Source organism: Chelonia mydas, chromosome 7 (genome assembly GCF_015237465.2).
Source record: "Chelonia mydas isolate rCheMyd1 chromosome 7, rCheMyd1.pri.v2, whole genome shotgun sequence".
Lineage (NCBI taxonomy): Eukaryota > Metazoa > Chordata > Testudines > Cheloniidae > Chelonia > Chelonia mydas.
In genome coordinates, this window is record NC_057853.1 from 83,919,503 (window position 1) to 83,946,207 (window position 26,705).

Below are 26,705 nucleotides of genomic sequence, written 5' to 3' on the forward strand. Positions count from 1 at the left end.
ACAGACTACAGATGGGAGCGTCAGCCTTGAGCTAATCCACAGAATGACCAGGAGGAGGTGCCAGTCTGGTGGCGAGTGACGTGCTCTGTGACAACTTGAATTATGATTTATTGACTCATGAAGTAAAAAGAAAAGGAGTACTTGTGGCACCTTAGAGACTAACCAGTTTATTTGAGCATGAGCTTTCGTGAGCTACAGCTCACTTCATCGGATGCATAGCATATCGTGGAAACTGCAGAAGACATTATATACACACAGAGACCATGAAACAAAACTTCCTCCCACCTCACTCCCCCGCTGGCAACAGCTTATCTAAAGTGATCCTCAAGTAGAGCCATTTCCAGCACAAATCCAGGTTTTCTCACCCTTCCCCCCCCCTGCCACACACACATACAAACTCACTCTCCTGCTGGCAACAGCCCATCCCCCTTTGAAACCCCTCTTTATAATGCGCATGATAATCAAGGTGGGTCACCTCCAGCACTAATCCAGGTTTTCTCACCCCCCCCCCCCATCCTCCCCTTTTTTCCAAAAACCACACACAAACTCATTCTCCTGCTGGCAACAGCTCATCTTACAATGTGCACAGCAATAATCCAAGTTTAACCAGAACGTCTTGGGGGGGGTTTTGCAGGAAAAAAACAAGGGGAGACAGGCTACCTTGCATAATGACTTAGCCACTCCCAGTCTCTATTCAAGCCCAAATTAATAGTATCCAATTTGCAAATGAATTCCAATTCAGCAGTTTCTCGCTGGAGTCTGGATTTGAAGTTTTTTTGCTTTAAGATAGCGACCCTCATGTCTGTGATTGCGTGACCAGAGAGATTGAAGTGTTCTCCGACTGGTTTATGAATGTTATAATTCTTGACATCTGATTTGTGTCCATTTATTCTTTTACGTAGAGACTGTCCAGTTTGACCAATGTACATGGCAGAGGGGCATTGCTGGCACATGATGGCATATATCACATTGGTGGATGTGCAGGTGAACGAGCCTCTGATAGTGTGGCTGATGTTATTAGGCCCTGTGATGGTGTCCCCTGAATAGATATGTGGGCACAGTTGGCCACGGGCTTTGTTGCAAGGATAGGTTCCTGGGCTAGTGGTTCTGTTGTGTGGTATGTGGTTGTCGGTGAGTATTCGCTTCAGGTTGGGGGGCTGTCTGTAGGCAAGGACTGGCCTTGGGAGAAAGAAATAGATGACAGTTCTGCTGCTAAAAGGAAGTGGTTCTACAACAGTCAGGCCTACTAAACACAGAAGCAGAAGTCTTTCATTAGTTCCTGTTTTGGTTAATTGCTATGTTCACAAACTAATTAATAAAAAAGGAGCACTGTCAATCTCTATAGAAGCAGACATGAAATTCTAACACTACTGTAATTTAGCACCCCATACTTTCATTATCATATTAAAGATGTCCTTTCAGTTTAAGTGTTTTATTTCAAGGTCTCGTTCCCTGAATTATCTACTGCAGGGACTGCAACCTTTTCCCCCTACAAATTTTGAGTCTAATTCCCATAACACATTTTTCTCATAAATTCATAATAAAATGATAAACTACCCAATCATACTGCACAATTAATCCAAGGTCAAGTCAACTGTTAGATATAAGTCTTCAGTTTGTTCAGGATAAACATGTGGGGGCTTTCTCCAGAAGGCGTGGTTTTTTAAATTAACGTTAAGTATTTCTACACCCACAATTGCAATGCACTCATTTTAAAATGTGTAAGGCAGTCTGTCATTATACACACAACCAGATATTGATCACTAGACATATGCATTTTTTGACGCCTTATTGCTGGTGATTTGTTGATTATCTGAAGTCAATGTGGCTCTTTGGGCCTGAATAGGTTTTAGAGGGTCAGGTGCTTTTTTTCAGGAGTCGGAGCATATTCATTTTATGATAAGCCCAATCTGTGCCAGCCCACAGCTTAGATCTATAATTTCAGAGCAAAATATGAAATGGCCATTTTTTTGTTTGACTCCAGCCCGTGATGTATTCAGTTCTCAAGCATTATTTAACTACTGATATATATTTTGGACAGGTAAAAGTCAATGGAAGTATCAGCACTGAAATGATTCATTCTACAAGTTTATTCACATTTTAGACTTCATTTCACAGTGCAAAGCACTGTGGATGCATGCATCAGAAAGTCTTAAAATTTCTCTTTTGTCTGCCTGAAAGCCACTAACCTCTCCTTCTTGAAAATGTTTCCTGAGTTGCTTCAGCATGAGAGTGAGCTTCTTTGACTGCACTCCACTATAGGCCAGCAGCATGCCACCAAACTGACGCTCAGTGATCCGCCCATTCACAGGGTCATGCCGTTCAAACTGGAAGAGAAAGAAGATTAAATCAAAACACTAATATTAAAGCAATTCTGCTTTAATAGGAAGCTGATATTTTATTCAGGAGGTGCACAACATTTACTGTAATGCTGAGGTAAGTGTGGTTGACAGTATTTCCAGAAGCAGCTCTAACTGTGCTCAACATCCCATCTTCATTAATGTCAGTGATTATTTATTTATTTATTTTACACACACATCCCAGTACTTGGACAACCATTTAGGAATTTCCTTTATCACGATCAACTTGTTCCATTATACAGCGGGACAGCATTTGTGGGATTGGTCCCCAACAAGCATTGATTACAACCCAGAATGGACATTTCTGAATGAAAATAAGCTACATTTTCACTTAAAGGCAGTTCAGAAATGGTATAAAACTTGCAATCGGAGTGGGGACAGTGTCAGAAGACAGTTTGCCAGTACTAGAAAATACATGCCACACACTCCAGGCCACAGAAGTGTGACTGTGTCATGCAGAGAACAAGCTGCTGTCAGTAACCCCTTCTCAGGGTTCAGTCCTGCACAGATCCTTGAAGAAAACACAGTAAGCATGACTTAAAAAAAATAACAGTGGGGAGAAACATGGCTGCCAAGAGGTGTGGTGGTCAGTAAATTAGGAAGGGAAAAATCCCCAAGCGCTATGTAGGGATTGTCAGTGAGAGAAGACTCCTTCCCTTGCTCTTGATTTCCCCTGACAACTGCCAAGTTTTGGTAAACTCTTCATTCATTTGACAGCCGCCAATCTCTAGCCTCTGAGAGGCTTACAAAGATTGTTGGGGGACACTTCCACCCCAATCTCCCCTCACAAGCCTTTCAGAAGGAGAAAAAAGTTGTTTTTTCATTGAATAGCCTTCTAAGTGATCAGGTTAGAAGCTAACATTAATCTCAGCAAGTAAAAAGGCTAGAGCAAAAATAAACACAAAAACAAATCACAAATAGTCAAGGATCTAACATGACATTTGCAAATCATCAATCAGTCTGTTTACTCTGCTTATAGGTTGTACCTCTTCACCCTCACCCATTGTTGGTGTTGTCCATTTAGATACTAAGCTCTTTGGACAGGGACTATTACTCCATTTGTGGATAGTGCCTAACACAAGGGGGCCCCGATCTCGGTTGCTCCCTAGGAATTATCATTTAAAAAAAAAAAAAAAAAAAGGTGAAAACTCACTATCAACACTTTAACATCTTATATCAAGTTTGCCAGAGCTGATATAAGAAAGCCAACAGTTAACATCCCTTAACCACCCCCATCAAGCTCCTGTCTCCCTACAAGCTAACATAAATAGATAGCCTTGCAGCATGACCTGAAGGTCAACAAGCTTGAACTATTTTCGACAAAAGGATGTGTATGAGAGTTCTTTAGTTAAACTACCTAACAAGTAGGCGGCTTGTAAACAAGCCATTACAATTTGCAAGGTAATGAAAAGAGCTGAGTAAATAATTCATAGTAAATAATTTACTTGATCAATTTCACTGCTTTTCTTCCCCCGTTCACAAACTGTAAGGAGAGATTCAAATTTTATTTGAAATTCGCAAAGTAGTTATTGGTCTGCAGCTTGACAGTAAGATATTGGTTGCTCAACATTCAAATCTGAACTGTTTGGATAGAACACATAGGCCATGCACTAGGATTCAGTTTCCTGATCAGGTAAGAGAACTTTTGGGTTTCTGATGTGAATGACTCATAGATTATGAATTTCATAGGTTGTTCACTGTACTATTTAGTCAAAATTAACTATCGTAGCAAAATTTCTGACCTTTGAAGATTCAATTTTTGGAAGGAAATGAAATAACGATGTCCAGTCCCAAGATACAATTTATATATATATATATTAATATTAAAAAAACCAACCAATTTGATCTTCAGTCTTTTTCTCTGAGCTTAAATGGTGTGTGCAGTATCTGGGAAGTTATGCAACCTCTTAGCTGTAGTTTGCTAAAGAATCCCACTTATTCTGTACCCAAAACACTGAACTCTTTCCGTCCCATTTGGTATAGGAAAAACCCTATCAAAGTCAGAGGAAAAATAGTCTTCATTAACATCAGAAGTAAGAAATTTCACCTGCTTCTTTGGTGTTTCTGAGGAATATGGAAAAATGTTACAATACTTTGAGGCATAAATTTCACATCCAATGTAGTTTTTAAACCAGCAGCAAGACTGTCTAGTAGAGACTCTCCATTTGCCTCTCAATTAACCCCCAAACATGCAAATCAGTATTTTTACACATGTTCTTTAAAGACCTCAATTTTGAGGGAGTGTGAGACACTATCTTTTATTAGCACACCTGAAAGGGCTTTAAAATTTTCAAGCTCAGTTTATAATTAGTGACCTTTCTCAGACAAGTTTGGAATAAGTGTAATGTACATTTTTCATTTCCCCTACCCCACTTTAACAACTTGATGAGGAATTTATTCATTTTTTTATCTTCATGCCCTTAACAGGATTAAGAACTGTACCCATACAAGTTCCATCGGTACCAGCTATATCTGGGTTGTACTTTTTTGCAACTGACCAGGAAAGAGAGACCGTACTACAATATTAGTTGTGATAGTACTTGAGCTCAGAAGGGAAACAAACACATCCCCTCGCCCCGACCCAACCTCTCCTCTGCATTCCACCCCTCTCAAACAGTCTCACCTCAAGCTTTTTGGTGCCATTTTTTGGTAAGGTTAACCAAAGACCCAAAGTCAGCCTTTCACCAGGAACCACTTAACCATGGGTCCCCAGTAAGTAGTAGTCGTATCAGTCAGCAAGGCCATCTTGCTCTATCCCCATTTTAGGATATGATCCTCAAGTATTTCATTTGCTCAAGGCTAATTACCATATCGTGATCGCAGACATTCCCCCTTTCCCCCCGCCATGCTAGGATCTCCATCTCTCCTTAATGAGATGTCCCTTAGTAGCAGAGAGACTACTCAATACTCAAATACACTGGATAGATTAAAGACAACGTTATAATTTTCACTCAATTTCAACTGATTTGTTGGTTCTACGACAGTCCTATTGAGAGTGAATGACAGCAAGGGTGCATGCAAGAAGTGGGATTACTTTAAAAATATTTGTCAAGTTACACTATCGGAGATCCAAATATAGACACAAACAGTGTCACTTTAAAATGTGTTAGCTGGTTGTGGTCAACTTAGCCTAGACGCTTAGCCCAGATTTTTTGGCACTGCAGAGAGCAAAGATTTCGGAGATAGAAAAATCATAGGAGCTTTTACAACTTCATCAACTATCAATGAAATGGGATAAAACAGGATGGAAAAGCACTTACGGAATCAAAGTCTAACCTTCATTGCTGGCACCTAATAAAATTAACACAATCTTTAAAGTACAAGGATCTCATCAGTTCGTAACTGGTGGATCCCAAAAGTGTATCAGCATAATTTGATTGCTGGTGCCCATAATCCTGCAAAAATTTGTCAAAAATGAAATAAATGCAGCATTATCAGTTGAATGACCCAAACAAGAGGCAGAGGAGCATTTAGTACAAAAACAATTCCCCTATCCCATTTCGATGCCCCAGCCTGTACCAAACTGTGAAGTTACAACCACAATGGTAGTGTATTGGAGAATAAGTCACAGGTGAGGTGAAAAATAGGGTTTTTTTTTTTTTTTTTACATTTTATTTACAAAAAGAAAAGGAGTACTTGTGGCACCTTAGAGACTAACCAATTTAGTCTCTAAGGTGCCACAAGTACTCCTTTTCTTTTTGCGAATACAGACTAACACGGCTGCTACTCTGAAACCTGTCATTTTATTTACAGTATACTTTTGGATTTTTTTTTAAACTATCATCCTTTTTCTTTTTTTAATACAAAGACCACTTCAGAGAAATACCTCTTGCCTTTAAGAAGTAAAATAATATGTTCAAGGGGGAGTGTTAGGAATACAGCTCATCATTATCCCTCATTATGGACCCAAACTTGGTTCCCATTTTTAATTTCTATAAATCATCAGCAATGATCAGTCATAAAACTTTAGATAAAGTTATTCATGTGAAAGTATTAATATTTTTGTTTTTCTTCCATATTGTACCTTTAAAATGAATGTCCCTTACCTATTCTTGACAAACTGATTTAATACCCCCACATCCACCAATTAATTACTGTACCTGTAGCAACTCTTACTGCATAAGTTAACAGAAATATTCACCAACACATCTTCATGCTGCTTTTAAATACTGACTGAGTTTCCAAAACTAACAGAATCATTTAAAGCTTGGAATGAGAAAAGTAAGCACTCTCTCTTAGTTTTAATCCATGCAACAACGAAGTGATGTCAAGAAAGTAGTTATTTTTCCAAACTCTCACTCATCTGGTACAAGTTATATTTAAATTGCTTATGAAAGGGATATATAGTATCTAAAAAGATAAAGAGTGAGAAAAATGAAACAGAAGGATACGGAGAAAAAAAGGAAATAAGTATATACAAATGCCCGTGATCTGTTGCTAATCACAACAGATCATACATGGGACTTAAAAGAAAGCAGAGTTGCTACAGGTAGTACCATAATGTGATGCAGAGAAAACTTTACTGAAGATCAGAATGTTCTCCATTGTCCTTTATGCTTCAGAGGAAGACAAAAAAAAACCAAAAACCCAAACCCTAGAATACACCTGGCCAATTGTGCGTTGGGGGAAAAAAATCCTTCCTGATCACTACAGGTGATTAATGTATGCCATGAAGCTTTGACTGTAGTCATTATCTTAATGCAGAGCTGCAACAGTTATGAACAGGTTGAGGGCAATGCTGAGCTACTTCTTTCCTCCATGGCCCATGAAAGAAGGAAAGAAACAGGTGTATTCACTGATTCAGACACTCCAAAGCCAGAAGGGACCACCACAACCAACCAGACTGACCCCTCACATGTACAAGGCCATAGAATTTGTCCTAGAAGCACCATTAAAGCATACAGAATCATACAAACATATGGCTTGAAGGGACCTTGAGAAATCATCAAGTCCAGCCCCCTGCACTGTGGCAGGACCAAGGACATCTAGACCATCCCTGACAGATGTTTGTCCAACCTGTTTCTAAAAAACTCCTATGATTCCACAATATCCCTTGGAAGCCTATTGCAAAGCTTAACTACCCTTATAGCTAGAAAGATTTTCCTAATATTTAACCTAAATCTCCCTTGCTGCAGACTAATCCTATTACTTCCTGTCCTACCTTCAGTGGACAAGAAGAACAATTGATCACAATCCTCTTTACAACAAACCTTAACATATTAGAAGATTTATCAGGTTCCCCCTCAGTCTTTTCTCAAGACTAAACAAGCCCAGTTTTTAACCTTTCTTCATAAGTCAGGTTTTCTAATCTTTTACCATTTTTGTGGCTCTCTAGACACTCTCCAGTTTGTCCACATCTTTCCTAACGTGTGGCGCCCATAATTGGGCATAGTATTCCAGCTGAGGCCTCACCAGTACCAAGCAGAGCAGGACAATTACCTCCCATGTCTTACATTCAACACTCCTGTTAATACACTCGAGAATAACATTAGTCTTTTTTGCAGCTGCATTACATTATTGACCCATATTCAATTTTTGATCCTCTGTAATCACCAGATCCTTTTCAGCAGTACTACCATCTAGCCAGTTATTTACCATTTTGTAGTTTTGCATTTGATTTTTGCTTCCTAAGTGAAGTACTTTTGCACTTTTCTTTAATGAATTTCATCTTCTTGACTTCACACCAATTCACCAGTGTGTCAAGGTTGTTTTGAATTTTAACCCTGATCTCTAATGTGCTTGTAACTCCTCCCAGCTTGGTGTCGGTGACGGTCTATACCCTCACATTCATCCTTTTTACAAGACTATGATACATTTCATACAAAGTATGCCTTCTGAGGTATCATTTGAAAACTCATAATTTGCTGATAATTATTGTGCTGGTAAAATGTGTGGCACCATTGTATGGAAAGTTATAAAGTTATACTGTATAAGATACATTTCTAGTCTTGGGAAACAGCTTCAAACTATGTCGCAGAGACAAAATGCTAGCAACACCTCAGCCAAGTGTCAACAAAATCAAATGGACTGTCACCTGGTGAAGGCCATTCTTTGGCAGGAGGAAGGTTGTGACTGAGAAATTTACATCTTGGCAATGGAACAGCTGGAGGTTCCTGTGCAAACAGATTTTCTGTCACCTGAACCTCAGCTGGAGATGATTCTCAAAGAAGAGATTTGCTCTCAGAAAGGGGAGAAACTCCACATGTTATCTCTTCTCCCTTTCTCTCTGCCCACAGCATCCACAATGCCTGAAGGACAAGGAAAGGAGCACTGGACTGGGGGAGGGGTCCTGGTTGAAAGGCATCCAACCAGTAAGACTGCAAGAACATGTGGTCAGAGAGACATTTTGCTCTGAATTCACTTAGCTTGTTAAATTAGGTATTAAATTTATGTTTTATCTTTATTTCTTTGTAACCAATTCTGAATTTTATGCTTTATTACTTGTAATCACTTAAAATCTTTCTGTAGTTAATAAACTTGTTTTATCTAAACCAGTGTGTTTGTTTTGAAGTGTTTGGGAACTTCATTTGGGATAACAAGATTTGTGCATATCATTTCTATTAATGAAATGACAGACTATGAACTTGTTTTGTCCAGAAGGAAAGAGCTGGGCAGTACAAGACGCTCATTTCTGGGGATAAGTCTGGGACTGGGAATTTGCTGGTGTTGCTCTGTAATTAATTATAATTAATGGGTGGGTGGCTGGCTATAGTACTCATACAGTATAACATGCGGTAATTTACATTCTGGAGGCTGTGTGTGAGCTGGCCAGGAGTGAGACTACTCTTACAGTGAAACAGTTTAAAAGGCACCCCATGTTGGAGACTTGAGGGGATACAGCTGTTCAACAGGCCAGACTGTACCCTGGGGAAAGTCACAGTGTCATCTGCAAATTCTATAAGTGGACTCTCCACTCCATACTCCAAGTCATTAATGAAAATACTGGATATTACCAGACCCAGGACTGACACCTGTGGGACCTCACTAGATTCAGCCTCCCATTTTGACAAGCGAACCATTCATAACTATTCTTTAAGTACGGCCTTTCAACCAGTTGTGCATCCACCGTACACTAATTTCATTTCTAGACCACCTTTCCCTAGTTTGCTTATAAGAATGCCATGTGGGACACACCTTTTAGCTATATTTCTAATCTTGACTTAAAGACTCCAACCAAAGGGGAGTCCACTGTCTGCTCAGGTAAGTTGCCCCAATATTTGTATTATCCTCACTGCTACAAAACTGCATCTTATTTCAAAGGTTGAATTTGTCTACTTTCATTTTCCAGCAACTGGATCTTGTTATGCTTTTAGCTAGATTGAAGGATCTCCCACGACCAGATATCTTTTCCATGTATAAATATCTATAGACAGTAATCAAGTCACCTCTCAACCATTTCTTTGATAAGATGATTAAGTTGAGTGACTTAAGGCTCATATTGGAAGGCTTGTTTTACAGCTCCTGAATCATTGTGGCCTTCCTTTGACCTCTTTCTAGTATTTCCACATCCCTCTTGAAATGTGGACACTAGACATGAACACAGTACTCTACTAGCAGTCTTACCAATGCTATGTATGGCAGCAAGATCACTTTCCTACTTCTGCATGACATTCCTCTTTTTAAACATCCAAGGATTGCATTAACCCTTTTTGCCATAACATTGCACTGAGAATTCATAGTGAGACAATTATCTACAATGACCCCTAAGTCTTTCTCCGAGTCACTGCTTTTCCAAGACAGTCCTCCCATTCTGTAGGTATAGCCTGCGTTCTTGGTTCCTAGGTGCATTACCTTGCATCTGGCTGTATTAAAATACAATTTGTTGGATTGTGACCATTTAGCCGGCAATTCAGATAGTTAACAGCAACCTTTCCTCCTCATTATTTACTATCCCACCAGTCTTTGTATCATCTGCAAACTTTACAAGCAGAGAGTTTACATTACCATCTAGATTGCTGATAAAATATTAAATAGCACTGGACCAAGAACGAGTCCCTGCGAGACCCTGCTAGAAACAACCCTGCTTGTTGATGCCTTCCCCTTAACAACTACATTGTGAGATCTGTCAGTGTGCCTGCTTTTAATCCATGTAATGTGTGCCCAGTTAGTTACATAAAATGCAAGTTTTTAAATCAAAATCTCATGTAGTACTTCATCAAATTCCTTGGAAAAATTTTAACTGTAGCAAACATAGCCTTTATCAACTAGACCTATAATATTGTCAGAAAAAGAAAATAGGTTTGCTTGGCAAGACCTACATTCTATGAAACCAGTGATTATGTTTTTAGCTTCTAATTCTTTGTTGATAAGAATCCTGAACTAACTGTCCCATTATTTTGCTCAGGATAGATATTAAGTTAACTGGTCTATAGTTACTTGGATCATCCCTTTTACCCTTTTTAAATGTTGGTTCTACATTAGCATTCTTCCCCGTTTCTTTGGAATCTTCCCAGCCTTCCAAACTTGGTTAAAAATTAACATTAATGGTTAAAAAGGTGCCAATTCTAGTATGAAAAATCCCAGAATAATTGCCTGCTGTGTTCACCAAAATAGAAAAGTGCTGTGTTTTTTTTTACCTTCATAACTGGTAAGCATTGTGCACTTAAATTTGAAATCTGTACTTTGTAATTGACATGGGGTAACAAGAAATCCTAGATTACACAGAATACATCAGAATTCTATCGGCCTGTAAAACAAGAAAGATCTTCACCATGTATGTAAACCCTTCTGATTCCTGTGGTTGGCTAGTACTGATGCTTCATCATACAGACCCAAGGCTTAAAAGTGAACTGCAAAGGAAAAGTTATTGGGTTTGTGCCTTTTTTGCTTTTGTGAGTAAGCATGGCTTGTATGTTGTGAAATCTTCCCTCCATCCTCAAAATCAGGTTTCAAGTCTTGTTCTCCCCGCATTTGCTTGATGTCTCTGGAGGAGAGGAAAGGGGATTGGTTGGGAGGTCTCAACCCTAGCTAAAGGAACGTGCTAAGATAATTATGGATTTTCTTCCAGTATTCTTTTGGTGTTTGAGGTAAATACGTATTTTAAGAGCCCAGAGAGTTTTAAACAATCTGAATAAAAATAACTTCCCCTTCTCAATTAAGCAGACTTCTCTTCCTTCATATCTGTGATGTTATAAATAATGCTAGTTCTCCAATCATTCACCAAGTCTTTCAGGAAAAACAGTGTAGAGAACACCAGAAATTCTAATACAACCAAAAAGTTTTCTTTAAAAGATTTTTAAATACATTATAAAGAAAAAAAATACAAGTTTACTGATTTCCCCCTCCCCCAGTCAGGAGTCAATCCTTAAGACCTAAAGTGTTATGGGGGCAAGCAGTGTAAAAAGATGATAGCATCTGGTTAGCTGTGGAAAAGTGCAGTTGTAGTTTATTTCTCTAGTACGAAAGAACTGACATGGGCATGAGGAAATTGGGGAGGGAAAGCTCTATGCACTGGGATTGTTGCTTAGGGCCCTAAACTACAATCCCATTCCCTTTAACTCAAGGGACAAAAACACACCCAATGCACCTTGAACTCAAAAGGACTAGCCCTTAAAAAACTCAATCTTTACAAAGATGCTGCCAAAGGAACTAAAAAACATGACTGATGGCCTGCTATCCTGGATCCATGTTGGTTAGTTTTCCACCTTTCAAAAAATGTCAAACGTTTAGATGCTGTGTGTCTTTGTTCTGAAATCGGTTCCTTCTGACAGTTCATGACGAACAACATATTTCAGGTTATAAATCAAGATTTGGGACCCATTCGTTTGTCCTGTCATACACTCAATATTTAAAATGCAAATTATTATTTTATAATGCAAGCTGCAATATGTAGCATGAAACAGATTAGAGAAGTGCCATACTAATCATTACCTCCAGAACAGTTTCCAGTATTCACCACTTGGTGAAAGCAATGGCTAGTGTACATATCCATTAATAAGACTACAAGAAATCGTACGTAATGTTCTAAGTGCCTCTTCCCCAAACCAAGGTGTGTGGGGCACTGTAAAAATAAAGACAAACACTTAAAATATGATAGACACGTTATTATGACAATTAGTAAATATCAATTCTTTGTGTAATGGGAAATTCAAACTTCCTCTGTCTAAAAGGTTAAGTAAATCCAGGCATAGCATCACATTTTTGAATCCTGGGCACCATCACTTCATAGTTCAAACATCAATATTGATTAACAAAGCCCATGCTATTATTAAGGAGAATTTAAATATATATATATGATATAGTATTTGATCATGATTTTCGATCATATTAATGCAGACTCCACAAGGTGACTTCTTTTTTTAAAATACCACACATAGAAGGGGGAAGAGTTAATGGAGATCTAGATTTTCAGCAATTGTACTGGAATGGAAAGGACCAGAAATGTGGTGGGGGGAATTTTCTGCTCCATTCCCATCATCTCAGAAGCAGATTGTATTTATGCATTTTGAGCCTTCTCGTTTACAGTTTACATCTTCAGGGGTATGTGACAGTGAAAGCCAGCCAGCAAGCCAGACTTTGCAGAAGATTCTAAGACATCATTACTCTTTACTTAGTAGCATGAGACATGCACAGATCTATGCTAAATAATAAAGACACATATGCATTTCCCTGCCTTGGAGCCCTCACGACTCTGGAGAGATTTTTGTGCTTGGGCAGAGCCCTCTGGGGCATCCAGGATCCTTCTCCTGCAACTTGTAAATTCTCTCAGAGTCACGGAACCTCTCCAGTTCAGCTTGCATTTTCTGACATTGCAGGATGAGGCAGTATAGGGTGAGGGAAACCCATAGGTACGTGGAAAGTTTCTGTTTTCTCACATGCCTTCTTCTCTCAGCTCAATAAACTCTTGTATCAAGACAACTGGACGAATCGACCAGAGAACTTTGGGTCCTTCTCTCTTCACTTCTGGAGTTAATTGTTTTTGGCTTGCCCCAGCTTGTGTGTGAAAAAAATCAAACATCACTCTTTGAAATTATACAGACTAAACCAATTCAAAAAACAATAAAATGAGAAATCTCTCTTTCAGAGCACTGGAGATACCTAAATATGAACACCAAGATTATGAATACCGTTTCTTCTCCTCTTCTTCTGCCACCAGCTGTAACACTTCCTCTTGCCAGGAAATTACAAAGCTCTAATGGCTATACAACCATCTGCCACAGACAGCAGGGTATGTTCCTTTGGGGTCTTACTCACTCTTAAATAGTGGGGGAGGTGAAGACTACAAATTATACCTTAGATTTAAACTTTCTGGATAGTTTATATACTAAATACACAGGCCCAGACTACTGCATTTCAGGCATTAGAAAAACTGGGGAAATATGGAATAATCCTTTAATTCACATATAACCAAGAGGTGTGGGTGGGACTGTGTTTCTCTACAATTATACCTAAGTAAATATGGATTTGCATTGTTTTAAATAAAGAAAATTTACTGCCATTTAAAGTTCAAAGTTAATGGGGCAAAACGTGTTGCTTTGATTGTGATACATGCAAGCGCTGCATAAAAGCATTTTAATCTTAAGTAAAATTTGCTAGTTGTCTATTTCCCCCTCAGGATAGTTCTCCTTCAGGAAGGCTCAAATCCTATGAGTTTCTCAAGGGAAGGTTCTTCATTTCAGTGACCTCTCCTCCTTTTTAACTGTACCTTAAGAGTGTAAAAAACCAGCTGCCACAAAACTCACTCTTGAGATCCATTCTCCTCTGAGATTTTAAGTACAAAGAACTATTTAGAGCTCAAGAACAGTGCATCTTCACTGGTTCTTCGACATCACTGAAACCCAAACAGATTGAACTTCGAGGAGATAAAGCTCACAAATAGCCAGCATTTGCTGGGGAAGGAGGCTGGTAAGCTAACAATCAGGAAGTGGTACAACTATATTCTGTTAAAACTTAATAATATTCTCTTAATCTCTAAGCTTGGAAAGATTTATTTCCACACTGATTTTGTCCTTCTCCGACTAACTGAATTTTAGACCTATATATGGAACAGCACTTTTGTTTTGTATTAAAAAAAAAGTAAAGATTTACTTTAGTTTCTTTCTTTCTTTCTTTCTCTCTTTTAAGTACTAGCATTGTAAACGTGGTGAAAAATGTCAGCAGACCTCTGGAAATAGGATTTGTTAATTTACGCTTTTCTTAAGTAAACAGAAAATAAGAAGCACAGAACACTTAAGTATACATAAACAGTGATGACTGTTTTTAATATTTCTCATTTCCAAGTTGTTGGATTTTTGAAATATAGATTTTTAGAATCCAGAACCATTTAAATGATTTAGGTCTAAGATTTATTCTGTGTTCCATTAAGTGACCTGGTAATTCCCCTTACCCACAGGAAATGAGAGATGTTAAACAAACAAACAAACCAAGAAAATAAACCTCTGTTCCTCTGAAAGAGATACTGTAGAAAGATACATAGACATCTGAGTGGCTCACAGATCGTACTCCATTAACACCAACTAGATATGGCCATTCAGAGGATAAATATTTAAACCAAAACAAAATGATCTTCACGAAAGGAATTAAGAACCTAAAAACTTGCATAAAGGAAGCAGCAAGCACACATACAATTGTAATGCAAAATAGCATGATGCAAACAGACATCTTGGATTTTTCTTAAGACAACACACACACACACAAGATGCCTCTTCCAAGGTGTTTGCTGATTACCTGCCAACTTCAATGCCATAAAAATAGCTAAATATAAAATATGTTTTGCAGCAGGGGAACCCAAGCAGCTATTGCCCTCAGCCAGCATGTTCCAAGAATCCCATACTGGCTGAAGCAGTGATTCAGGATAATATATGTTCATAGAAGACAGATTTACACACACCCCTTTATTCTGACTTAATGCTATCAGATTCCTCTATCCACCATCAAATGCTGCACTTTGATTACAGACCACTTCCTACAAGACAAACACCAATTTTCTCCCATCAGAGGCAAATTACATAATCATGTTCAGCTGTTCCAATAAAAAATATCAAAAATACTTAGTTACGCATGGCCCCACAGTGGTTCTATCCTGCCAATATACTTTTTTTGTCTTTTTAAATAAAGCACTTCGAGATCAGCAGCATTATTTAGATTGATGATTTCTATTCAGAAGTATGAATAATGTCTTATCCCTAGTGATATACAATAAGAAGATCAGAATCTGATTTGAAGAAACACTTGCCCAACTCATATCAGAACCCAACAGCAAAAAAACAGTTTGTCCAAACAGAGCTTTAGATGCTCTGTTTAAAGAGAGAAATAGAGGGGACTTCCCAAAGGTTCTAAGCTCAACACAGCAGGGTGGGTTTGACAGACAGCTGATTTAGTTTATCTTCATTGCTGTCAATACAAAAGGGAGTGGGAAAAGAACGAACGCAAGCAATGTTACTATGAGACAGACTTGGAGGGCTATCAAAATGGCAGTTGACGTCAGTGCTACACTGATCAATAGCAGCTAAGGAAACAAGTGCAATGCAAGGTGAACAAACAAAATTCCTTCAGACTTCTATGGGATTGTCACTAGGCAACGGGCTTCCCACGCTGTCACTTTTCATACTGTATCAGAGTGCATAAATGAAGTAATTTTCAGTGTTTTCCAATGACATAATGATGTCGCAACAGGACATTACAGAGCACTAAAAATCTGAATGTAAATTTAAAAATAATTTTTCATTAAACATTTAGGAGGCACCATTACCAACCACAGCATCTGAGTGCTCCTTAACAGAATGTAAAGGCAGCCAGACTCTCCAGTTTGCTCAGGCCACTGTGTGCTTAATGCACAAAACTGGTTGGAAACAACCAGTGGAGAAGTTCCTCTGTCCATGAGAGCTTTGTCAGTACAGGCTGCTAACTACACTAGCCTCCCTTGCACGTTGGGAATGGGACTTGGCAGGAGGCATGTTGGAGTGGAACTACGCCCTGTCCTCCAGTGATGCAAAGAACGTCTGTTCCTATGCAGCCCTAATTTGCACCAGAACCAGGCAGCCCTGCATTAGGGAGCTGCAACTAGCTCCCCTAAGTCCTCCACTTTTTCACTGTGTCAAGGGCAGCTTAGATGGAGTGGAGAATCAAGACCATAGTATTTATCCAAAATAGAGAGCACATTTTCTGCACACTCCACCTTTATTCTCAATAGAATTGGGCTGCACTAACGAGGGAAAAATTTCCAGGGAGATACCAGCATCTGGATAAGTATAAGACAACCAGTGGAGAGATGCACTCTGTGTGAGTGCCTTCACTAGGAAAAAAGGCTGTTTTAATATGAGGTGACTAGTATGAGGTAAACTCCTATTGAAGACAAGTCAATTTGTACTTTTAACACAAGTAGACAGGTTGAGGTAAAGATTATGGGGAAGCTGGGGGTTTACCTCAGCCAGCTAACATGTTAGAACCTCAAACTACCTTGTCTTTATTAGGCATTTACCTCCGGTGACCAGGTGTTGGCTAACACAAGGACACACCTTTCTTCCCTAGTGAAAACAAGGCCTGAGCAATTGCCTGAGGAAGCAAATTCCTAACAGGATGAGGAGCTACTGAGAGGGCCCTTTCCCTGGCTCTGGTGAGCTTAGCTCTGGGGACCAATAGCTGAAGCTTCCCCACAAACAGCAAATGCTGCAATGGGACAGTCATAACTAGGCTCAGTTTTATTTTAAAACTGGAGTCTGTTGTTCCATTGTCCTGCCAGATCCCTACTGAACAGCAGCAGCGTTCTTCCCTCTTCACCACAAAATTAAAAATGAGGTGCATAGCTGCTACAACAGGCTTTCTGTAGAAAATTGTTTGCGTCCATTTTCTAAGCCAACAAACAACTGTGTGAGAAATAGGCCTTCCTAGAATCCCTGGTTTAAATATATATTTTCCTATGTAAGTCAAAAAAGCAAGTCCTACAATATCAGTAGTAGTAACAAAAAAGTAGGGTAAATATGTTACTATTATGACATAAATGAAGGTTTCTTTATCCCATATTGGTTAGGACAGTATATTTTTCTATGTAGGGAACATTCTCACATATATTATCGTAATGTAGCCAATGCTGAGAACAAGCAATTTCTCCTCCAACATTAAGTTAAAAATAGACTTCTGTCAAACAAACAGCAAGATGCCAAAGGAACCATGCTTTACAGATTCTGAACATCACCATAAAGATGGCTTACTAACTATAGCTATATCTGGAACAGGGAGTCCCAGTCAGATCCTGTCTTAAGAATGCAAGTTCTGTGAACAAAGTTACCATATGCAGTTGATAGAGTCAGGGCTCTCTACATTCAAGGAAGTCTCAAGGCCAAGCTTGAATCTAAACTGGTTGTTAGACCATACAGTCATTCAAGAGTGGGGAATTCAGTTTAAAGCGGTTATATTAAATATAATTGGTGTGGATGTTTATGTAACTTGAAGCTAGTCTATAAAACATCACAAAAGCAACACAGCAGTGCTGGTTAGAGGATGCTGCTAATGGAACTAGGAATTGGTTCTGCCCAGAACCCCTCTTTCCACCAATATCTCTAAGAACTGAGTTATTTGCTGAGTTCCAGACTTACTTCTCCTCAGCTAGTTCATTCAAAATAATTTCTGTTCCCCAAACAAATGTATCTACTGTGAGCACAAGGGACTCCTTTGCAATAATTCCGCTAGCAGTTATGGTAGTGAAAATTAATAGATAAATTATTTAAATATATTGGAAGCAGGAGATTGCCAGAGAACTGATGCTCACTGGACAACCAAGGAGCAATTAATGATAAGGGAAGCTGAAAAATTTATTTGCATCTTCCTTCACTACAAAAGATGCTAGGGAGATACCTACCCCAGACTTAGGGAGAAATTCTGACTCCACTGCAGTCAGTGAGTTTAACTATTAATTTCAATGGGGGAGCGGTAAAGGGGTGTTTAAGATTTTGCTCTTACTCTTTTCAGTTGATAAAGATGAAGTATTGTCTGAGATGGAGGTGTCCGAAAAGAGTGTGCTGGAACAAACTGATACTTTAAACAGCAACACACCACCATGATCAGACGGCTATATCCAAGACTTCTGAAGGAATTTAAGAATGAAGTGCTGAGCTACTAACAAAAATACACAATCTATATAAAAATGCAATGAAATCAAGAGTAAGGGGCCATTCAATTAAACTGAAAGGTAAATTAAAACAAAGAAAAGGAAACACTTCTGCAATACAAATGTGGAACTCATTGCCATGAGGAAGTAATGGAAAGTATAGCTTTCAAAAGTTCATATAGAAAATGAGAACTTCACATTTACATTAGAGCTCCAAATCCTCATACTTCAGGACATAAACCAAGATTTAACCAATAGGGTTATGAAGAAATTTCCTCTGTGGGCAGATTATGCCATAATTTCCCCCATACGGTTTCTTATAACTTCTGCAGCATCTGTTACTGGCTACTGTTAGGGACAGGATACTAGACTACATGGATCACTGGTTTCAAACCATTCTGCTACTCAACTCAAAGCAAGATAAAATTAATGTAGTCTTGTTCATGAGAGGCCTAGCAATCAGCGACACCAGGGGTGGCCAACCTGTGGCTCCGGAGCCACATGCGGCTCTTCAGAGGTTAATATGCGGCTCCTTGTATAGGCACCGACTCCGGGGCAGGAGCTAGAGGCGCCAACTTTACAGTGTGCCAGGGGGTGTTCCCTGCTCAACCCCTGGCTCTGTCACAGGCCCTGCCCCCACTCCACCCCTTCCTGCCCCCTCCCCTGACCCTGCCATGCCCTTGCTCCTCCTCACCCCCCCAGCCTCCTGCATGCCATGAAACAGCTGATCGGGAGGTGCAGGGAGGGAGGGGGAGGCACTGATTGGCGGGGCTGCCGGTGGGAGCTGATGTGGGGCTGCTGATGTATTACTGTGGCTCTTTGGCAATGTACGTTGGTAAATTCTGGCTCTTCTCAGGCTCAGGTTGGCCACTCCTGAGCTATACTCTTGATTTCTTATCACCACCAGGGTACACATGACTGACACAATAAAAGCTTGTGTGCCATATCTGTAAAAACAAACAAACAAACAAACAAAAATAAAAACACAAGTGCAAAGAGAATACAAAAATCTTTCTGCTCCCTCTCTGAAATATTCTAGTTTTATGCACTTCATATACAGAGTCTTTTATAAAGTCAATGCTATGGTGTGAAAGAGTCAATAAAATAATTTTGTTTCATGTTGTGGCTTTCATATTGAAGGTATTCAGACACTACAAAATGACGAGTTAAGAGATTGGTGGTAGAGCGATTCCTAGGAGAACAGAAAAGCTTGTAAGTCACCAGCAACAGTTCATGTTCTTGGAAATCAGAACTGGTTTTACTGAAAGGGAGTTTGATGGTCAGGACAGCAGTGTTACTGCTTATTTTTATGAATAATGTCACAGGGCTTTTAACTTCCCCGTGTAGTCAGAACAGCTTGGCAGAAGTGACCTCTGTTTAATCTCTCTTCCACATGCTGGCCCAGGGGCTATGAACTGAAGAAATCAGCTCAGTTTCTGGTGCTGAACTCAAATATGTGACTTTCTTAGCCAAGGCCAACAGTACAACCAACTAAACCATACTGACAAAGTAATGGAGTTACTAAACAGAATAGGATACTGTATCATAGAGCCTAATTCTGCAAGCTGCTAAACTCCCTCGACTCCCACTGAAGTCCGTGAATTCCACACAGTTACATCCATACTTACTACTGTGTCATTTCTCATATGTAAATGCTGCTCTAATGCGAAAGCTACTGAACCAGCATATTTTATAAAAGCAAGAAAATGCACATATATTAATCAGTCAATTTAGAAAGAATATTATAGATACAGATATCAGGAAACCTAGTGCTCACATATATCCAGATTTTTATTTGCATGTTCTTTAAACTCCAGACGCATTACCAAACCCTATATTCTTTACCTACAAATTGAATATATTCCTTTACTTTTGAATATCAAAAGTAATGCCAAACACACACTTTTTTTTGTAATTGGCACCCCCTTCATATTATATTAATCCTTTCTATGAACATTTCAACTTTTGTGTTTCAAAAGGGCTTTGGTTTTGTAGGAAGACTTCCCCTGACATCACAAGCAAAATATGGATTTAAAGATTCATGTGTTGCTTATTTGCGGATGAAAAGAAAAATGAAGCTACATTAGGCCTTTTAGTTTGTAGAGAAAAGCTCAGAGAATTGTCCCTCGACCCTGATCTCAGTTAATCAACAAGCAAACATAAAGCCGAAAAATTACTAATGCTGTGAAATTTTTGGGGTGTGTGGGGAAAAGAGCTACAAACACAAAACACATGTAACAAGAAAATCAAAGATCTCACAGATCATTTTTGTGTTGTTACCTGAATTTGCAGAGTAATAGTCTGACTTGCAACATAGGACCCTATAAAGAAGCATTTACTCAAAGCCTTCTTTGACCGGCTGCAATACATTATTTATCTGCAAATTGCTGCAGAACTGGCTCTATTTACTGTTCTAGAGAAAGAAAAGGAGTACTTGTGGCACCTTAGAGACGAACAAATTTATTTGAGCATAAGCTTTCGTGAGCTACAGCTCACTTCATCGGATGCATTCAGTGGCTGTAGCTCACGAAAGCTTATGCTCAAATAAACTTGTTCGTCTCTAAGGTGCCACAAGTCCTCCTTTTCTTTTTGCGAATACAGACTACCACAGCTGCTACTCTGAAACCTGTTCTGGAGAAGAAATCCATCTGGATTTTTGTAAAGGTGCATAGTTAGCATGCATGATAGAGGTGAAAAGACTTTCCCTCTTTTCCTATCATCCTCAGCCACCTCTCCACCAAAAAAGGAAAGAAAAAGATTTTAAATGTAAAATAAGAGGTTTTAATGTTTATAAGGGCACCAAATTATTAGCAAACATCATCTCCAGCAGGAAACATGAGTTCCTAAAGGCTATTCCATCTTTCAGGTATGTAAGTCTCTCTCTCAAATAAACATATGTACTGACCAAGTTTTCTTCGTAGCTGTATATATAGAGCAGTATATACAGAACAAGCACGCATGAGTACAAAGCATTTGATTTAGCAAGAAAAGTCCCAGAGTATTTTAGATTTAGTCTACTGGATTTACTGTTCTGAAATCCATGATGAACTGCTCAATAGTATTAAGGAAGCCATTGGATTATTTAGTAAATGGTTTAATAGCTTTGGTAAAAATTAGTTGTGGCAGCTGCTGGAATGCTAAGGGAAGGTGGCAAAGGCCTCGAATAGCAGAGGAAAGAAAAAAATGAAGCGGAGAAGAGGGCAGACATTAAGGGAGGGGGAAGGACAGAAACCCAGATTGGAGGAGAGGAGTTAGGAGAAGCAATAAGGAAGTCCATAATGGGTAGAAGTGCGCGGTACGAGGAGGGAGTGAAGAGGCTCCGAACAGCTGTATGACAGGTAGAACAGAAGCCTGGAGCAGCCAGAAAACATTGGGAGAATAGACAACTGCAATATCTAGGCAGATAAAATATGGAGCGTCCTGAATGCTTTGGGAGAACGGCTGGAGAAAATGACTGTTGCCTCAGCTTATCAGAAAGTGCTTGAGATTTCCTCTTTAGAGACACAGTCCTGCTCTTGCTATTTGGTGCTGTGCCATTGCATCTCTTTAGTTAAACAGACTATCATGAATTTGTGCACAAAGCCTATTCACTGATCTTAGTAAATTTATGGTGATGCATGTCCATATAGCAGAAAGCACAATGGAGCCCTCATGTCCTGAACTCATATTCAGACACAGAAACCCAAATTATCATTTTTTAAACCTATTGAGCATGAACAGTATGCAAACAATTTAAACCCCCGAAAGCGAAAACTCCAGCACCTAACTCTACGATGAACACTAAAGAGAAAGACTAGGATGGAAATACCCTCAAAATTTCACTATAAGTGGCTGAAACATGTCAGTCTTCAAAACAGCTTGGTTCTCTTTTTTGTTTTAAGAAAATCTATGCAAGAAAAGAATCTATTTCTAAGGAAGAAAAGACTAGTAATACTTTGAATGCCTTCACAGTTCACATATTCTCCTTCTACTTCCTGAGACAAGTTTAAGTAAATCTTTAGTAACAGGGTTAAAATTTAAGATTTGTCAGTGCAAGTGAAATCCTGGTGGATTCCAGGCGTTTGAGAGATATGTCTGCCATATTACTGACCTTGACATTGCACTGCAGTCTAGGGGGGAAAAAGTTAATTCCAGCCTCTCTAGCAGTTTTACACACTTTAATGAGCAATTTAAAAAGTTATGTAAAGGAGTGCTACACCTTTAGCTTTGAATTAAACTAAGTTTTGCTTGCAAGAAATGATCCCCGGCTAGTCTCTTCTCCTACATCTCCAAAAAGCAGCATTTTGGGACTTCATGAAGGAGGGGAAAGAAGAGAAATTAGCGTTAATACTGTAATTGAATACTTCAGAGTATTTTTAAATGGACTGATGGGATGGGGAAAAGGTGATAACAAGGATTTTCCAATGGCAGTTAGGTTGACATTCAATAGGAGCAATGTGCCTAACTGCCATTGACAATCTCGCCATGGCATGTTTGGTTAAATTAAAAGACAAAAATTTATTTCAAACTTTATTTAAGTGGTTCAGACAAACTACAGGTCCCAGAACTCATTTGCAACACTACATGGAAACCCACCATACCATTAGAGACAAAACAGACCCAGGCTCCATATACATTAAACATGGACTAGTGTCCTGTTTGGAACTGTCTCTAGTGCTTTGTTAAGGGAAAAGATGCAGGGCTTTTCCCTTAATTTTCTTCTATTACAACAAGGCCTCAGGAAAAGGGGAAGGAGGGAAAAAAAGAAAAGAAAGCTTCTTCCTTCTACCCAGAAAGGAAACACAACACCACACAACACACATATAGCTATGGTAAGTAAAAGTCATCTTACAGTCAGAAGTTGAACACACATCACATGGCACTCACTATAATAAAACCCACACTCCTACTTACAAAAAGAAAAGGAGTACTTGTGGCACCTTAGAGACTAACCAATTTATCTGAGCATAAGCTTTCGTGAGCTACAGCTCACTTCATCGGATAGATACTGTGGAAAATGTAAAAGATCTTTTTATACACTCTTTTCCTCCCTCTGTCTTCATTTACTTATTTGAAACTTTTAAACCATAACAAGATGGAACATCGTATAGTTTCTAGGCAAGAAGAAGACACCACACATCTACTACTATATTAATTTATAAAATATTACCGTCAAATGGCTCTGCAATCACATTTAGTTCTTAGAATAGAATGGGCATTTTGAGCTCTCCATTCTACTAGCTTTCAATCTGGAAGCACAAATAATATTCTCCATGCAACAGATACATAAAATAATTGTATAAATATACTGAACCTCTGCTGCCTGTTACCTAATTTATGTTTAGTCTCCATTTGACTTTGTTGCTCAATTTACCAAGCAAACTAAGTTTGTTTTTTAAACTTCTTTCAGTACTTCCAAGTTCAATCTAACAATGAGAATCAAGTTGACATTCTGCTTCCTACATCATTACTGCAGCAATATCAAAATCAGTAGCTAAAACAGTGACTTTTAGTGAAGATGTAGGAAGCAGACCAAGGATAGCTGTGTCTTCAGAATTTAAAGTGAATCTATAAGATGGAAGACACTGAAATATTTTGTTTAAATAAAATAAGGATGACAATGAATGTCAAAGAAATTTCATACATGACAGTTTATTCCTTTTCAAAGCTGGATGCTTCAAACTTCGGAAACCAAAACTGCTGGTTATTTAAAGAGATGACAATCTCTGATGAGGTTTAAAAAAAGGAATCCAGTCATTTTGTTCACTATTTGCTCATCAGTTTTCCGCAATTACTGAAATACTGTGGCAGATTTGTGGATCCTGCACAGTATCCACGTAGGAACCATATTGGATTTTCTCAGAAGACGAAAATCCTGCAGCCTCACTGGAGCTTTCATAAGCTTTGTTTGCATTTAAACATCATAATCTGGAAATTATGAATGAGTAAACGTGTATTTCAAAATAAAAATGAAATCTCTGAAGCTTCTAAAATTGCTGTGGTGATTCCTTCCCTTCACAGAGTCTGGGACAGCAGCTGGGAAAAGGCTGGTTATCAGTACACTCCAGTCTCCTGCAGTTTGACCACTGGGATTACAGAGGTCTTCAGTAAGTAAACTAAAGGTGTGTGTGGGTGTGTGTGTGTGTGTGTGAGTGAGTGAGAAATGAACAAAGGTGCTCTATTCTAATTAGCCTGCTCTTCAGTCAATGATGTTAAAATCCACTGTTTGACAATGCAATTTATATATATATTTATATATATAAAATTGAGTTATATTTTCAGAGGTTCCAAGAAACTGCTACTACCATTTATGTTAGCTGGAGTTGTCAATGCTCAGTATCTCTGGAAATCTAGCACCAGATGTCCTAAAAACTGAAATTGCAGCATTCTTTCATAAATCAACATAAATGAGGTTGGTTTTATAACACCAAAAGCTTTGATTTACACAAACAATTTAATAAAGAAAAAGGAAGCAAGTAGTTATTAGTATAACTGTATTTAGATGTCAATTTCAGCTGGACACAGAACTCTTCACTTCCTGTTCTACCTTTTTCTGTAATTTTGCTAAATATCTACAATATCTAGTCTAACATATAAAGATAAACAGATTGCATGATGGTTGGCCTGCTATAAAGATGATCACATTAGTAATACAACCAACACAAACTCATGAACAGCAAAACTACAAATGAACTGTGGAGTTCATCACAAATGAGCTCCAAGAGAACTTTTAAACCACTCTATGTATTTTGTATAAAACATGTTTAAAAGCGTCTCGGGAGGTTCCAATTACGTGTTTTTAAATTATTTTTGTACCTCGCAAACTGTGAAGTCATATTTTGTACATCGTAGTTACCGTGAGCCCAATCGTACAGGACTTCTACAATTTTCTGTATGTACAGGTGTAATGATTTTAAGATCCAATATACAGGGCTAGAAGATGTCACTGTCTTTCCTGACTTAAACATAAAAAGTTACTGAAATTATTATCAGCAAAATTCAGAATCCACAACCTGCCCCAAACATCTTAATTTGACATTTAGTAAAGTAGCAAATTAATACTTATGATTTGAAGTATAACTTTCAAATGATTAAACTAAAAACATGCAAAAAAAAGTGTGTTGCCCATAACTTTCTGTTATCCCTGCTGTGTGTTTGAGTAAGGCCATGTCTACGTTAGAAAGCTTACAGCAGTGCAGCTGTACTGACACAGCTGTGCTGCTGTAAGATCTCTTGTGTAGCAGCTCTATGCCGAAGGGAGAGAGCTCTCCCGTCGACATAACTAAACCACCCGCAACGAGTGGTGGTAGCTATGTGGCTGGGAGAAGCTTTCCCACCACTATAGCACTGTGCATACTACCACTTATGCCAGTGAAGCTGATTTTGCTCAGGCACACCCCCTGAGCACCATAAGTGTTACCAACATAAGTGGTTGTGTAGGCATGGCCCAAGAGTCTGTCTTTCAAGCAAACTCCAGTCTTCTCCTTAAGGATTAATTTGGGTGGGAAAAGGCCTCCGGTTGGTCTTTTAGTCTAGCATACTGTGACTGGATTAATGTAACTGTGTCCTCTGATAAATTGGTGTAAAGTATCTCCAATGAAGATAAATTAACCACTCAAATGGCACCTTCCTTTCCTAATGGTTCTGAACAGTTAGAGAAGTATTCTAATATTTTACTTAAATTTTCCCTGTTGCAATTTAGGCTCATTACTACTTGTTCTACCCTTACTGATTGATTATAATTAGTGGTCCCAGCCTTCTTTTTAGCAAATCTTTATGTTTACTGAGAGAATTGTGTCTCCCTTCTGTCTTTCCTTTAAGATGCACATGCCCAGGTCTCATAACTTTTCCTCAGTCTTATTTTTAAAGCCTTTAATCAGTTTTGCTATTCGACCCTGAATTCTTTCCAGTTTTTGGCTATGTGGTACAAAAACTCAACACCAGGCTCCAACTAATCCCTAACCAATGCACAGAAATTATTCTGATTGTTTCACATGATCCTGTCCATTGATATAACTTAATATTTCATACAGCTAATGCAGGGGTGGGCAAACTACGGCCCGCGGGACTGTCCTGCCCGGCTCCTGAGCTCCCGGCTGGGGAGGCTCACCCCCGGCCCCTCCCCCGCTGTCCCCCTTTCCCTGCAGCAACACCGCCACGCGGGCAGTGCGGCTTGCGACCGCCCACCTCCCAGGCTTTCAGATAAGCCTGTGCTGCCTCTCTGAGTGGCATGGTTAGGGTAAGGGGATGGGGGGGTTGGATAAGGGGCAGGAGGCCCCGGGGGGCAGTCAGGGGACAGGGGGCAGTTGGACGGGGCAGAG

The 26,705-nt window shown here is 39.1% G+C and overlaps 1 protein-coding gene across 16 annotated transcripts in view; it reads right to left on the reverse strand.

The window, feature by feature from the left end:
* MICU1 (mitochondrial calcium uptake 1) overlaps positions 1-26,705 on the reverse strand; it is a 213,971-nt gene that overhangs the window by 39,741 nt on the left and 147,525 nt on the right. For all 16 annotated transcript variants that reach the window (XM_043552131.1, XM_043552124.1, XM_043552121.1 and 13 more), the window contains one exon: positions 2,190-2,327. In XM_043552131.1, coding sequence (XP_043408066.1) covers positions 2,190-2,327 — 138 coding nt within the window. The remainder of the gene's footprint in view (positions 1-2,189; positions 2,328-26,705) is intronic.